The sequence below is a fragment of the Egretta garzetta genome, unplaced genomic scaffold (assembly GCF_000687185.1).
Source record: "Egretta garzetta isolate BGI_Z169 unplaced genomic scaffold, ASM68718v1 scaffold2, whole genome shotgun sequence".
NCBI lineage: Eukaryota > Metazoa > Chordata > Aves > Pelecaniformes > Ardeidae > Egretta > Egretta garzetta.
The window spans coordinates 4,192,066-4,205,625 of NW_009258894.1; the positions used below are offsets into that span (position 1 = coordinate 4,192,066).

The window sequence follows — 13,560 nt, forward strand, 5'->3', positions numbered from 1 at the left end:
TCTTTCCCTGTTAGGATACCTCTGGGGTACATGTTTTCCTGCTGTTCTCACAATATAGAATTGAGTCCCCAAATGCATTCCTTTTGTCCTTTTTCCTTAAGACCAGGTGATAGGGGTCTGAGAAGCAGAATGTGCCTTTTCAGACAGAGACCGGGAGATTGCCAGAAGCACAACTTTCTGACGGCAGCTATTGCAAGACAGATGTGCCAGCCAAAGCTTCAAGAGCAGACACCCAAGCTGCTAAAGCCAGAAACACACTTCTTCCATGACATTTGAAAAAGAAACTCCATTCCAATTAGTACTCTCTACACAAGACAATGGGAACCCAAGGCCTCTGGAGAGCACAGCTGGACTGATGTTACTAGGACATTTACATGATTATCTGTGAACATTTTTCTTAGATGTATTATTAATATAACAATAAGCCAATAGTTTTCCACACTAGTTGAAAGTTGGAGAATAAAGATTGAGAAAATGCAAAACTCGGTCCATACTACTAGAAAATTCAAAGAAATAATTGCTGTGAAGTGCACCAAGCCCTAGTTAATAAGGCTGAAATCCTGAGGGAATGGAGTAGACTTTTCAAAAGGAAGGAACAGAAAGGAAAGAAAAAGAAGGGGTTGGTGTGGGACAGATGAAAGAATGTCATGCTGCATATGCTTAAACTCCACTTTAATTGTGGCCAAGGATTTTTGGTCTTCAGGGGATGTGCAAAATGTAATTCCTAGCAGAGTACCTTCTACTCACTCACTTTAAGAACAAAAGCCCAGATAATTCAATCACAGAGGCTAGCCAGTGAGAGGCAAAAACATGCGCATTCACAGAGACAAGTAAATGGCTAAGACAGTGTGCACTCCCCCCACCAAAAGACAAACTCCAAGCAGAACATAACCCCAAGAACCAGTGCAGTGCTGAATTCTGAATCAGACCAGACACTGCACAAGGATCTCAGATGCTCAGATGTCTGGGGGGAGAGACCAATATTAAAACCACCTGTTTCATTGTCTGCATTTTTGCTGCTGTATCTGACTGGGACTTCAGAAATCAACATTCACAATATTCACATGAACATGAGATTAGACAGAAAACCAGTTGCTAATAATTAATATTGGAGGTTTTTTAGAAGGGAAGAATCAGCTTCTACGTCTAGATGTTAGCAACAATGACAGGAAAAGGCTTCCAGATGACTGAATCAGAAGTTTGCCTTAGAAGGAAGAAAACTCTCAGGCGTGGTTAGAGTCTGCCGCTGGAGAAAACACAAATTCAGTCTGAGCTTCAAGTATACATAAAATGCTTAAAATCAACTATCGTCAGGAATCTAGCAGAATTTCTTCGGACTGGTGCTCCCCACTCATTCCACTGTAACTCTTCTCATTTACTCTCTCCCCAAGGAAATTACAGCAGTTGATATAAATAAATGGAGATCTAATCTGCTGCTGCTACATTCTCATAACAGTAGCATTAGCATTGCATTTTCCAGAGTACTACCACTCTGGGGAATTTATTTTTGTTCTTACCACTGCCAGTTTGAAAGCTTTCAAAATCCCACAAGCTACATTTCCTCAGGTGCTATCGAATATGGACTATTTCAATAAAATTGTATCTATATCAAACCTTATTTTACAGTTTCCAACATGCACATTTCCTGTTTCCGTAAAATTTCTTCTTACGTATGACCTATATCAGAGACATTTTTAAGCTTTTGGCCCTAGAGAAGGGACCAGCAGACATGGGTCTTTTTTCCAAAAATATCAGGCAGTCTCTTGAATGGCCCTACTAACGTAGGGGAGAACAAGAAGAATGTAGGAGAATTTTTCTTAAAAGCACAAGCCAAAAAGTGCCATCACCATATAATTATAAATGGATGAATGAGACCAAGGGGAACAGTACAGAGACGATAACCATTTGAAAAGTGATTGCTGCTAATTTCCTAACAGGAAAATGCTTGTTAGAGAGACTCAAATTCCATGCTACTGCTTACAGCCTTACTAATAAGTCAGCTCTGAAAGAGACTAAACTTCTTAAATCTCAATTCCCACTCACTTGAGCATGCCTGTCCTTTCCTCAGAGGGGCCAGTGAAACTTGGGGCAGAAAAGATCACAGTAGACAAAATTTTTCTTGGGGTTTTAGTGAGCTGTCCTTTAGCTTCTTGAAGTAATGCAAAATCCACAAGCAGGGGAAAAAGCACAAAGGCATACAAATTTGAAACAGTTCTGCTGGTGCTTTCCACAGCTCCTTTAAAGAGGCAGGATTTACAGTCCCTCTATAGATTGCCTGTAACATAATATAATGTAACATAACTCATGGGGGGTGTGTAGGCTTTTGCTTTTTACCCTATAACAACAGATAAAGAATCTGGATCGGTGGCAGTCTGCTAGGCTGAAGTCTTAACTCCTCTTGAGCACGTGAGCAGAGCTGCTTGCACATCTCTGTGGTGGGATATGCACTGAGGAAACCACAGTTTGACATGAAGCATCACTGAAGTCTGAAAAACATTGATTATTTGTCCAAAAGAGATTGAAATTCATAGCAATCAGCACTTTGGAGAAGGAATCCGTTTACATGAAGAACATAAAAACTGTATTTTTCCAAAGAGGAAAGGTTTCCTAAGGAAACTGGGCTTATGCTATTTTGTTCTCTGTGGCATCTCTCCGTCTCCAAGAACTATTAAGCCTAATGGCCAATTTCAAATTTGATAGAGGACCTGAGGGTTCCAGAATTATGGACTGCCCAGAAATATTCTTCTACAAACAAGCAGTCACACTGAGGAGAGAGAGACACCCTGTAAGTAGCCACTGAGAGCAAAGCAGTACCATAACTACACCCCCCTACTAAACATCAGGAAACCCAAATGACAACTCATCCTTGAACCTAACAAAATCCCAATGATACCACCATGATCTGCTTCTCATGGAAGTATTTCAAAGAGATAAGAAAGCAAGCTATAAATAAATAAAAGCAAAAAGTAAGAAAGGTCACCTCATATACACATATATATTTGTGTGTGTGCTTGTATGCATGTATATATAAAATATCACAACCATGAACACAGGTCTTGCTGTACATTATACATTTTGCATGAAAAATGCTTGACAGAACACAACTAAACATTTTTTTTTCAGCTGCTTCTGGGCCTTTTGTGATGCCACAACTTGAGACGGGCAATACCAGAGAAATAAAAGAAATAAACAGGATCTTCTACAGAGCAGAACACTCCTTTCCTTTCCTTAAACAATTAAGAAATAAACAACAGTCAGTTGGTCAAGTATTTCCACCTCTTTGCGATTCTTGATCTTTCTGTCGGGCTATTATCTTTATACTGATGAATCTAGGCTTTTAGTATAGAGGTCCCGCTGAGTGCAGCTTGAAAAGCTGCTCTAATGATCGTCTGCTGACCTCCTGAGTAGGTATGTTCCCACCCACATCCCTTGTCCCTACATCAGCGCTTGTGACACAGCAGTGTTCTGGTTCAGTAGCTGGAACAGTAAAATCCCATATAAATCACAATCAATCATTCAATATATTTCTTCTCATTTATGTACTTCAACCAGCTTCTGTAGGGGTCAGGTGGGTGCCAGTACAGCCCAAGTAAAAGTACAGAACCTTCCCTCTCAATGGCATCTTGTCTTGTTTGTAACCTCGGACTGCAACCCCAGTATTTTAGAAGGTCTCACTGTTACCAACTAAGAAGTTCTTCTCCCTAAGGCTTAAGTTAACCAGGGTGTAGGGTTAGGAAGAGGTAAGGAGCAGTCACCTATACAGGCTATTAACCTCTTGTTGCTGTCTCTCAATGACAAAACCTAAAGTAAGAAGAGACATAACTGGGAAAGCTGTTTCTGAGATGTGTTTTGGAAAACTTATGGTTAAGAAAATAATTTACCTACAAGAAAGGCTACCTATACATTTTTATTTTCTGCTTTGTAATAAATTCTGGGGCGCAAATCTTATCTTTTGTGCAATATTTGACAAATTTAAAGAGTAATCTACAACTAGGGCTCACAGAATTGTGGTATTAAGAAACGCATCTGCTTTCAAAACAGCCATCTTTTTTCATACTAGCCAGGACAGAAGCTTGCAATCTGTACTGTTTGAGCCTGTTTTACAGGAAGGTTGAAATTGGCACAAAAAAAGAGCTTAAAAGTTTTCCATCTCAGCCTGAGAATCAAGCAGGTATGTCCAAAGGCTTTTTACAATAGAAGCTTTGTTCATCAGTAAGAAGCATGCCTATCTCATGAACTGGAAAAAGAAAAGCTGTGATACAGCAGACTGGAGAAACACAAATTGATTCTAGTACATAAAATTCAAATCCAAAACTTTGTATTCCCACTCCCTAAATCCCTAATCTTATAAGCAGCCAACTCTGTGTGGGGCAGCTTTAAATGCTTACAGAAGCATCATCGGGAACAATCCATCAACATTTTTACAGCTGCCTTTCTGTCATGCAGAAGGGCTATAACAGTAATTTTATTCATGAATAAAAGCAACTTCGAAACCCTTCTTGTGGATTTCTATGGCAGGGAAAATATTCCTATTATGTTCCAAAGAAAGCAACAACAAGTTTATCTGAGTGTATGAAGGGGACTCTTCTATACATGGCTGAAACTGCATGTACCTCAATTGCTCTCTTTTTGTCTTCTTCAGCCGTCTGTTACTTCACTTTTTCAAGTGCACATTAAATCAAACATACTATTAGTCAAACCCCGCCAGAATTCATAGTAATTTTTTCAGTATCTAGACAAGGCCTAGCTTTAACAGCTCAAAAAGAAACATCATCAGTGCAGCACCCATTGTATGTCATTTTTAGCAGTGCATTCCTGAGTTGTGCAAATCTCCTGTGATAAACGATGAGGAACATGAAGCCTCCAGAGTGAGGGTTCCACTCCACCATCGTTTAGCTTCAGTATGGGTCCCTTTGGACTAACACATGACTGTCCAGAAGTCTAAAATCCTCCCCCAGGGGCTTACAGGGATGCCGAAGAGAAGGTAGACAGGAAATGGGGCTGGCAGGATGCCTCGGGGAATGGGCGGGGGGAAAAGAGGTGACCAGAATAAGAAGGGTTAAAGAAAACTCCCATCCCCTTCTGTCAAGACCCTGACTCTGAAGAGACATTTTCAGCATGACCCTCCCCTGTCAATTATCAAAAGCAATGGGCAAGAAATGAATAAATAATGTCCCAGCCAGATAAATTACCCATATATGTATTTTATATGTGTGCAGTGTTATGCATATAGCTGCTATTTAAAGTAAAAAACAAAATACAACCTCATCAGTCATTCTTGGAAGCAGCCAATTTAAGACAGAGTAAGACATTGATTTTCTTTTTATCCAAGGACAGCAACGTATTTGCACACTGAGTGCTTTTCATATATTAAGAAATGCTGACTGCAATAAGCTACTATTCATTAAGAAGTCTTCTGTGGACAGGAAACTCACAATATATTCCTTAGAAGAATAATTCCCTGTCTTCTTTCTAGTTTTTAAAGCTAGACATTGATAAGTACTACTTCCTGAGATAAATAGCCTGTAAGTTAGAGGACAGAAGAACACAGAAGAAAAGTCCTATTTTTTTACAAAGGCAACGCACAGCCATGTAAGACCCCGGCACCTATACAGCTAATCCTGTTCTTGGAAGGGTTACATTCATGTAAGAATTCTGTCCTGCTAAAAACTGTGTTGTCCCAAACCAGGGCTATTTAGCACGCAGAATTCAACATAATGAAGGCTGTAACTTTATAGGGAGTTGGAGCAGTCTGCAGTACCGTGAGCAGTGCATTCCTGAAACTCTCCTATACCAGTGTAATGTCAACAGAAAAGGCTGAGTGGTGATGTAATGTCTGAGGGCATGCCAGAGTCAAGACACTTTTTGTTTGACTCACAGGGTATAAGTTATTTCTCCCCACTGCCGCCTTTTTTAAAGCAGGCAATAAGCAGTTGATCTTACATGAAAAAAAGGAATAAGCTGATAGCATTCATCATTGTGACATGGGCAACAATTCTTGAGCAAGAAAAGCTTTTGGTCTATTTTAGTTTGGAGGGGGCTTTGTTTTTTGTGGGTCTTTTTTGCTGCTGCCCATCACCATGGCTTCTGAGGCTCCTACGCTTAAAAACACATTTGGGTACCTGAAGACCTTTGATACTTCCTGTATCCTCAGATCCAAGCAGATACTTTCCACACCAGTTTAACAACTAAAAATCCTTAGTATTCAAACAACGCTTCCCAAATTCTAATGCTGACAAGAAGAATGGAACCTCCCCCAGTACCCTGACACAACCTGAGATTCTCCCACATCTTATGATGTGTATGTAAACAAACACTTGTGCACACTAGGGTAAAGTCAGTGGGAGTTAGGTGCATAAACAAACTGCCTTTAACATTCTGGGCCCGGATGCCTGTACCAGAAGGATGGATAAATCATGCTCTCACATAAACCTCTATAGTCAACAGAGGGAGCGGGCAGCTATCTTATCCTTCCTCCCTTGCACAGCTGTATGACTCAAGTGAGCTCCTGGATAACACAAATGGCCTACAATTTTGAACCTGTTTATCCACAAACATCACAGCTCTCATACAAAGAAAAGAAAAATCAGTGTCATGTGAATGAGGTCATTAAACTCATGACATGGACAAAGACAGAAATCTGAGAGGAGCAAATGAAAGCAATTATAAATGGGTGCAAATAAAACATCAGCTAAACATTGCCTCTCAAGCTTTGGTAGTTATAAGAAACAAGAAAAGCCTGACTGTGGCATTTCTAAGAAAAATGCTTGCATATACTGTTCGCTCATTTTCAAATCAGGTTCACAAGGACTAGGGCAGTAACACTTTTGGAGGAAAACAACAGTTTGCAAGGACACAAAATGAATCAAAGCTGTTCATCCTCCAAGATCTCTGTCACTTAGCTTGTGCTACAACCCACACACACAAAATACCTGCAACAACTCAAAATCACCTAAGCACTTCATAATGGGTTCTTTTAAACTTAAAAAAAAAAAAAAATCATTGGGGTCAACAGGTGAATCTTTCTGAGTTTTGTTCCTTAAAGCATTAATGGTATTTCATTCTTTGTTAAGAGCATTCCATCTACTTGCATCACAGGTGCTCAAAAAAACTCAGCTGGTATGCAGATCACTGCATGCCTGCTGGTAGCAGGCTCCCCTCTAGAGTGACAAGTCAGGACTTCTGGACTCAAGTCCTGCTGAGTACCTGTCACAATCTGTGGGCACTGAAAAGACAATACTGAGAAAAGATCAGTATACAGAGCCTAACTGCCATCAATAGACGAACCAATCAAACTGCTCCCCAACTAGTAGTCTTGTGTTTTATTTGAGCAAAGAAATTGTATTAATTTAACATATATACCTTGTCAAAGTAAGAATTACAATCTGATTATTATGGGAACTTAAGTATTTCATTTCTTAAAATATAAGGGTGATCTCTAAGAAAACCCCTAAATTGTGTGCTTGCAGCTCAGAACTTGTTCATTTTTGCTATACCAGAAAGCAACAGCACCACATGGAACATGGTGTTATTTACCTTTTCTGTAGATTTTCACCACTGGGTTACAGAAAACTTCCAAAGGCAAGTAGGAAGATACAAACAGTTGTGGGTTTTTAAACCCTGATGGTCATGATTTACAGGAAAACTTTCTGTGGGTAAACCATTTTCCATGTACAAACTTCAGAGAAAGATTAGCAAAGGCTGTAGTTCTGTGAGGAGCCAAGTCTCACAGCGCTGAAAGGCCATCTCTCCATCTCTCACTCACCCTCTGATCCCTTCCTTATATTGCATTCAAACGCTTGCCAGAGCCCTCCGAGTGTCAATATAAGTCATTAACCCAGAAAAAGAAGTAAATGCTTCTGCCAGGTTAGGAAGTTGAATGAGTGAAAGGTCTTGCATCACCTCTGCTGGATAAGAAAGGTAAGAAAGGTCTCTCCCTTTCAACAGTTCACTTTTTTCCCAGTGCAACTGCATTCTATGTGCTGAGGAATTAAGGATATCCCTTTCTTGTTACGGTTAAAATACAGAGTCAAAATGCAACTTTATCAGATGAACTAACTGTGCAGACTACACATGAGAGGCACATTTTTAAATTACTAGGCTCTGTATGAAGTATTAAAACCTAACTATTTAAGACAGCTTAAAAGAGAAAAAAAAGATTGAGTCATCAGTTTAATAAAGATGAAAAGAAAAATCGAAGACAGAGAAAATCAGCGATGCAATGAGAGAAAATTTCTGAAGAAGCCTTCCTACCACAAATGCCACTCGTAATTTGAACACAACTTTCTTATCCTTAGATCCCTTCAAATGAGCCTTAGCCCATAAAAAGTTTTGATCCTACAAGGAAATACAAGCAAGAAATTCTATGAAGCTCACTTTGCATGGATCTTGAATGAAAGACATCCTTTATTAAGGCGAAGGACAGCAATATTAAATGGGAGAGAGGGCTGGAACCAGATTAAACTGGAAACAGATTTATTTCTTTTTTGGTGAATTCTCTATTTAAAACTCACAAAACTCACCAAAAAACAAAAGCATACTAGTTGTATAGAAGGGCAAAACTCAAAAAGCATTGTACTTTTTTTTTTTTTATTCATCTTCTATATCTTACAATAGGTTCCAACTGTATAACCTTCTTTTCTAGATACACCTGGAATTGGGTTCTCTGTAAAAGGCAGTCCCTAAGGTCTATCCATAGTGTTGACAATCTTAGTCAGCTGAACTTGAGCATTACCAGGACAGTTTCAGACATATACACAGTTGGACCAAATGCTTGCATTTTCTGCAACTTCATTATCTTTTCTCCTTCCAAGTCAGAGGATGGGTATGAGCAGGTATCTAAATGTCAAACTCCACATCTCTCTAATATTCCATATTAAACTTCATTTTCCCTATTAGCATCTTATAGCATTTATAAGGAAATATAAGTGTCTTTTGCTCTGATTTCCAACTGATTAGTAGCATTATGTGCTGCTACTTCTCTGAACAGAAAGTCTGTCAAGCCAAAAGAATATCAAGTTTCTAAAAAATGCAGGCTTCTGAAGTACCAGATCAACCTGATACAGAACAGCCATATTTTCCCATTAAAATAACATCATACCCATAAGAAAATGGCTTAGAAAGCCACAACAGGCACTAAGGCTTTTATCTAGATCTTCAGTAACAGATAAGAAGCTAAACTGTATGTCAGAGTGTACACAGGTCTGCTATGACTTCCAGAGGAGAAGAGTGTGTCATCTTTAGGCTGACTAAATAATGGACCACAAATCATCAGCAGTTTTCTTAAACAATACATGTGTTTGCCCATTCTTTAAACTACTCTCTTTTTTAAGATGGTTTCGTTATTGCATTTTCAGACTCCTTCTGCCAAAACCCATGTAAAACTCAGAAACACTGCTCAAACTCAGTGACGTACATGTATTTCCTACTTCCAGTCTGAAAGAAGCTCAACTCTGCCTCCTGCAGCAGCAGCAATAGAATTAATGACCAAATTCTGAGTGCAGGAATTTTATTGATGACAGCAAAGAAATTTTCAGTCTTATTTCATCATGGCTTGAAAATACATTTTTTGTCCTTAAACAGTGTTAGTGGTTATTAAATACAGCTGCCCAAAGACAATATGCAGCTCTAGATTCATACAAACTGCAGTTAGTCACTTTATGTGTGACCTATTTCTTTGTGATTTGTAGTAGGGACAGAGTCCTGCCTCAGTGAAGTAACAAACTATTCCTTCCTCACCATCCGCCATCACTGCTTACAGAACACTGAACTATGAAGACCTATAATCTGATCTAGTAGTATAGTATTAAAGGAGAAACACTATATTTTGAAATATCAATAACTCTATATAAATCCACAATATTTATGTTTTGTAGGATTGCCTCTACCGCGCTCAGTAGCAATACTGAGATGAAAGGAAGATATTTCCTTATCATACATAGATAATACTGTCTACTCATGGTTCTAAAATCATATTAATTGGACCTAAAAAACCTCTGCAAATATTTTTCTTATGAATATCACCTTCCAAGTAAGCAGTAGATCACATCAAACAAGAGGTAAAATTTATCCCATGCTTTCATATATGTTTTAATTCATTCAGAGCCTATGTTGCAAAACAGTTCTGAGGTAAGCCTACATGTGTCCTGCCTCCTGTTTTATCTCCTGAATCAGAAAAAAAACCCCAACCTTACAGAGGTGTTTTCAAACACTCATGGAAACTCTGGGGATTTGGGGCAGCATTCCTTGCTTATTACCTGATCACGATCACCTGCGAAACAGCAGCTCTTCATAGTACATGAGTTGAAGTACCCTTGGTTGTCAAACTGGAAGACAGGCAGCCGGCAGTGGATGTCATAGAGGACCGGGGGAAGGCGCCGACGCAGTGCCAGCAGCTGGGTTCCATTGCTGTTGAATCGGACGCTCATGGCACTCTGAAGGGAGAGGTTTCCACCATAGCGGAGCAGCGAACTGGGAAAAGATAAGAGGAAACAAGTGAGATGGGCCACACATATGAACTGAACTACTTAAAGACAGAACTCTCTCTTTAACCTTACTGAGTCATTTCAAACAAACAAGCCTAGTAAATTCTAATCTTAATTTAGTTTCTTCTTCAAGGCATCAATTCCTGAACAAACTTGACTCAAAATCTGAATGACAAGCTATCAAAATGCTAACATTATAAAGTTTTCAGAAGAGTAAAGTTAAAGACTGTGAGTAGTTTTGTTAATAACAGATACATTTTCTGCATAGAAGCAGACTCTCACAGAGTAGCCTTAGCCTTAAAAAGGCTGTTCTTTTATTTCTGGGATGTCTGCATTTGAGACTGACCCTACCAGCACTCTACTCTTTTTGTTCAGCTGGTGCCTGAATCCAGCCAGCCCAACTTTTTTTTTCCCCCTCTGCTCTGGCACCAGATGGCATTTTCTCCAATTGTAGATATTCTGACCATTATCTCACTTCTACTTCTATTTATATTTTTACAGGGCATCAGGGGATATTTGAACTCTACAATCACTTCCAGCTGCCTGAAGTAAAAGGCCATCTTACTAACAAGTTACTGCAAGCAATGCTAAAATAAGTCACTTAGCTAATCTCAAACTTGCTTCATCTAAAAATATTGCCAAGTAGGCAAGACAATTATGCTACCACATGACGCTATTACCTAAAACTCTCACATGGTTGAGTTAGCTAGTTTCCTTGTCCCATATAAGGCTGTATGATCAGAACTGGAGTATCTGTATCAGTTCTTATTGACACATACAAGACAAAAACAAAGGGTCACAAGTTTCCAGGCTCTCTCTTTTTAAAACAGTAACAGAATATGGAATTTGTTCCATCCAGAAACCTAAAGATAATCAAAACATACCTGAAATTCAACTTGCATTGTACGGGCGTTCCAGTTTTTTCAAAGACTTAATTCAATCCCTGTACTTCAAATGATTGTGTGTATGGAATGGGAGACGAAGATGTTTTATCTCTTTTTTGTTCAGTTATCACTGAAACCTCCTTAAGCAGTACCAGAGCTCAACCTTTCGTTAACAGGTTTTGAGCAATCCCTGTCAAACCTTGTTAAGAGCTGCGACTGTTACACATCTTCTAGACCAGACAAGGCACACCAGCACAGAATTTGCAGATTCTAGAGGGAAGTTTGTTCATAGATTTTAATGCTTTATACTTTCTGATGTACTGCTCTGCCCCAACATTTGTAAAAAATGAGTCACTCCACATGGATGGGAAACCACATTCCATGCAGGTTGAAGCACGCACCATTACATGAGATATTGTGAAGTCAAAAAACTATTGTTCCTAAGCCAGAGTTAAACAAAACCAAAAACAAAACAGAAGACTCCACATAACGGATGCACTAGAAATACACTGCTCTCACACACATGCACTTTGTGAACTGAACAGTCAAAGCCAGGGTGCCACAAAGGAACCAGAAGTCTCATTTTCAAAGCCAACTAGTACGAGCTTCAAGCTGGGCACCAAAACTTGTGAATGCCTCTAACAGCGTGAAGAGTCCTAGCCTCTCACTTGTGTGCGTGCTCTCTTTCTCCTAGGCAAAGTTGCTGAGCTCCTCTTAATAATGTTGTGGGGTTTTTTTGATAAAAACAATAGAAAATTTATTACTAGAAACCGTAACCTTAGAGACAAGGATTAAAGATTCCCTTCATCAGCCCTAGTTTCTGTTCATCAAGATCAATATTAAATACTCAGCCAACTCAAAATAGTCAGGCATTAAAAAAACCCAACCCAAACCAAACCCCAAAACACAAATGACTTTTTTCCTCCCTCCCTCCCCCTCTCCTGATGGGTTTGTGTAAGCTAAAATTTTTTTCTATGGAAATTTCCGCTTCCTTTGGGGAAAAAAAACCCAATACAAACCCCCCAAAACCACACCACAAGAATTATATAAAAAAAAAAGCAAACCCAAAACCTCAATGCAGAAAACACACAGAAGAAATAAACCCAGATCTTGTTGGCTAAGAAATGTCAATTTTTCTATTAAAATCTATGAGTTCTCCACCATGGATAAGAACACCGTAACATTTATGTACCAACCAAACTTCGTGTTAAGGAGCAGCCACCGCTGCATCAAGAGTAAGCCCCTCTCCTCATTACCAATTCTCCTCCTCAATCTAAACTGCAACCCATAATTTTCTCCTGCCTACAAGTGAGCGAGCCTACCAGATGCCCCATCCTTTCAAATCTTCAAGCAAAGTTTCCATGGTTACTATTATTATGCCCTGCCTGAAATATTTTGAGATTATATTTTATAGTAATAGTAGTGTAATATTAAACTAGCTTCCATTCTGCTTACAGATGTTTTCATTAAGCTCCCATAGCAGTCAAAGCTATCAAAGAAAACACCTCCTGAAGTTGAATTCTGTATTGTGTTTCAGTAACTTTAGTGTAACAAAGCTCTAAAAGAATATTTTACTTCAGAAATTAAATGAAGTTAAGAAAGGCTAGAACTTCAGAAATGATCACATACACACATAAGAAGTCTGGAATTAAGGAGCTGCATAGTTAAAACCCCTTAAAAGATCCACAGCTTTGCCTACCTCATACCTTCACTCCATAAAATTCAGCCACACATGTAAAGGAAATACAGTTTGTGCTGCGGATCCTTGGACATTTGGCTCAAAGGAAAACAAACAAACAAACAAACAAAATATCCCAACCCAAACCCCAAAAACCATCCCCAAACCCCACGCTAATAAAAAAAGGCAGTGGGCTAAGCTTGGCTGATACAGAAAGAAATGCTAAAACAGCCATTTGCCATTCATACATAAGAGCGACATGCTGATGACTTTCCCCACTTGCCTCAATTCTATCCCCAAAAATCAGGCTCTATAGGTCCAAGTGCGGCATTAATCACTAGACAGTTGTTTTCTGTCTTCCCCACCCTGCTGTGTCCTGCTTGCTTCCTCTCTGCCTCTTTGAGAGAGTTTGTTAAATTAACTGCACAGTGTTTTTCTTTAACAAGCTATGAAAAGAGGCAGCAGGTACGTAGATGGGTACAAAGAGAGACAAATGGACACCAAACCGCCCAAA

The 13,560-nt window shown here is 39.3% G+C and overlaps 1 protein-coding gene across 1 annotated transcript in view; it reads right to left on the reverse strand.

The window, feature by feature from the left end:
- The window catches only part of DCAF5 (DDB1 and CUL4 associated factor 5), a 65,772-nt gene that overhangs the window by 24,891 nt on the left and 27,321 nt on the right, over positions 1-13,560 (reverse strand). Inside the window, exon 5 of the mRNA XM_035889839.1 lies at positions 10,257-10,470. Within this exon, the coding sequence (XP_035745732.1) occupies positions 10,257-10,470 (214 nt within the window). The remainder of the gene's footprint in view (positions 1-10,256; positions 10,471-13,560) is intronic.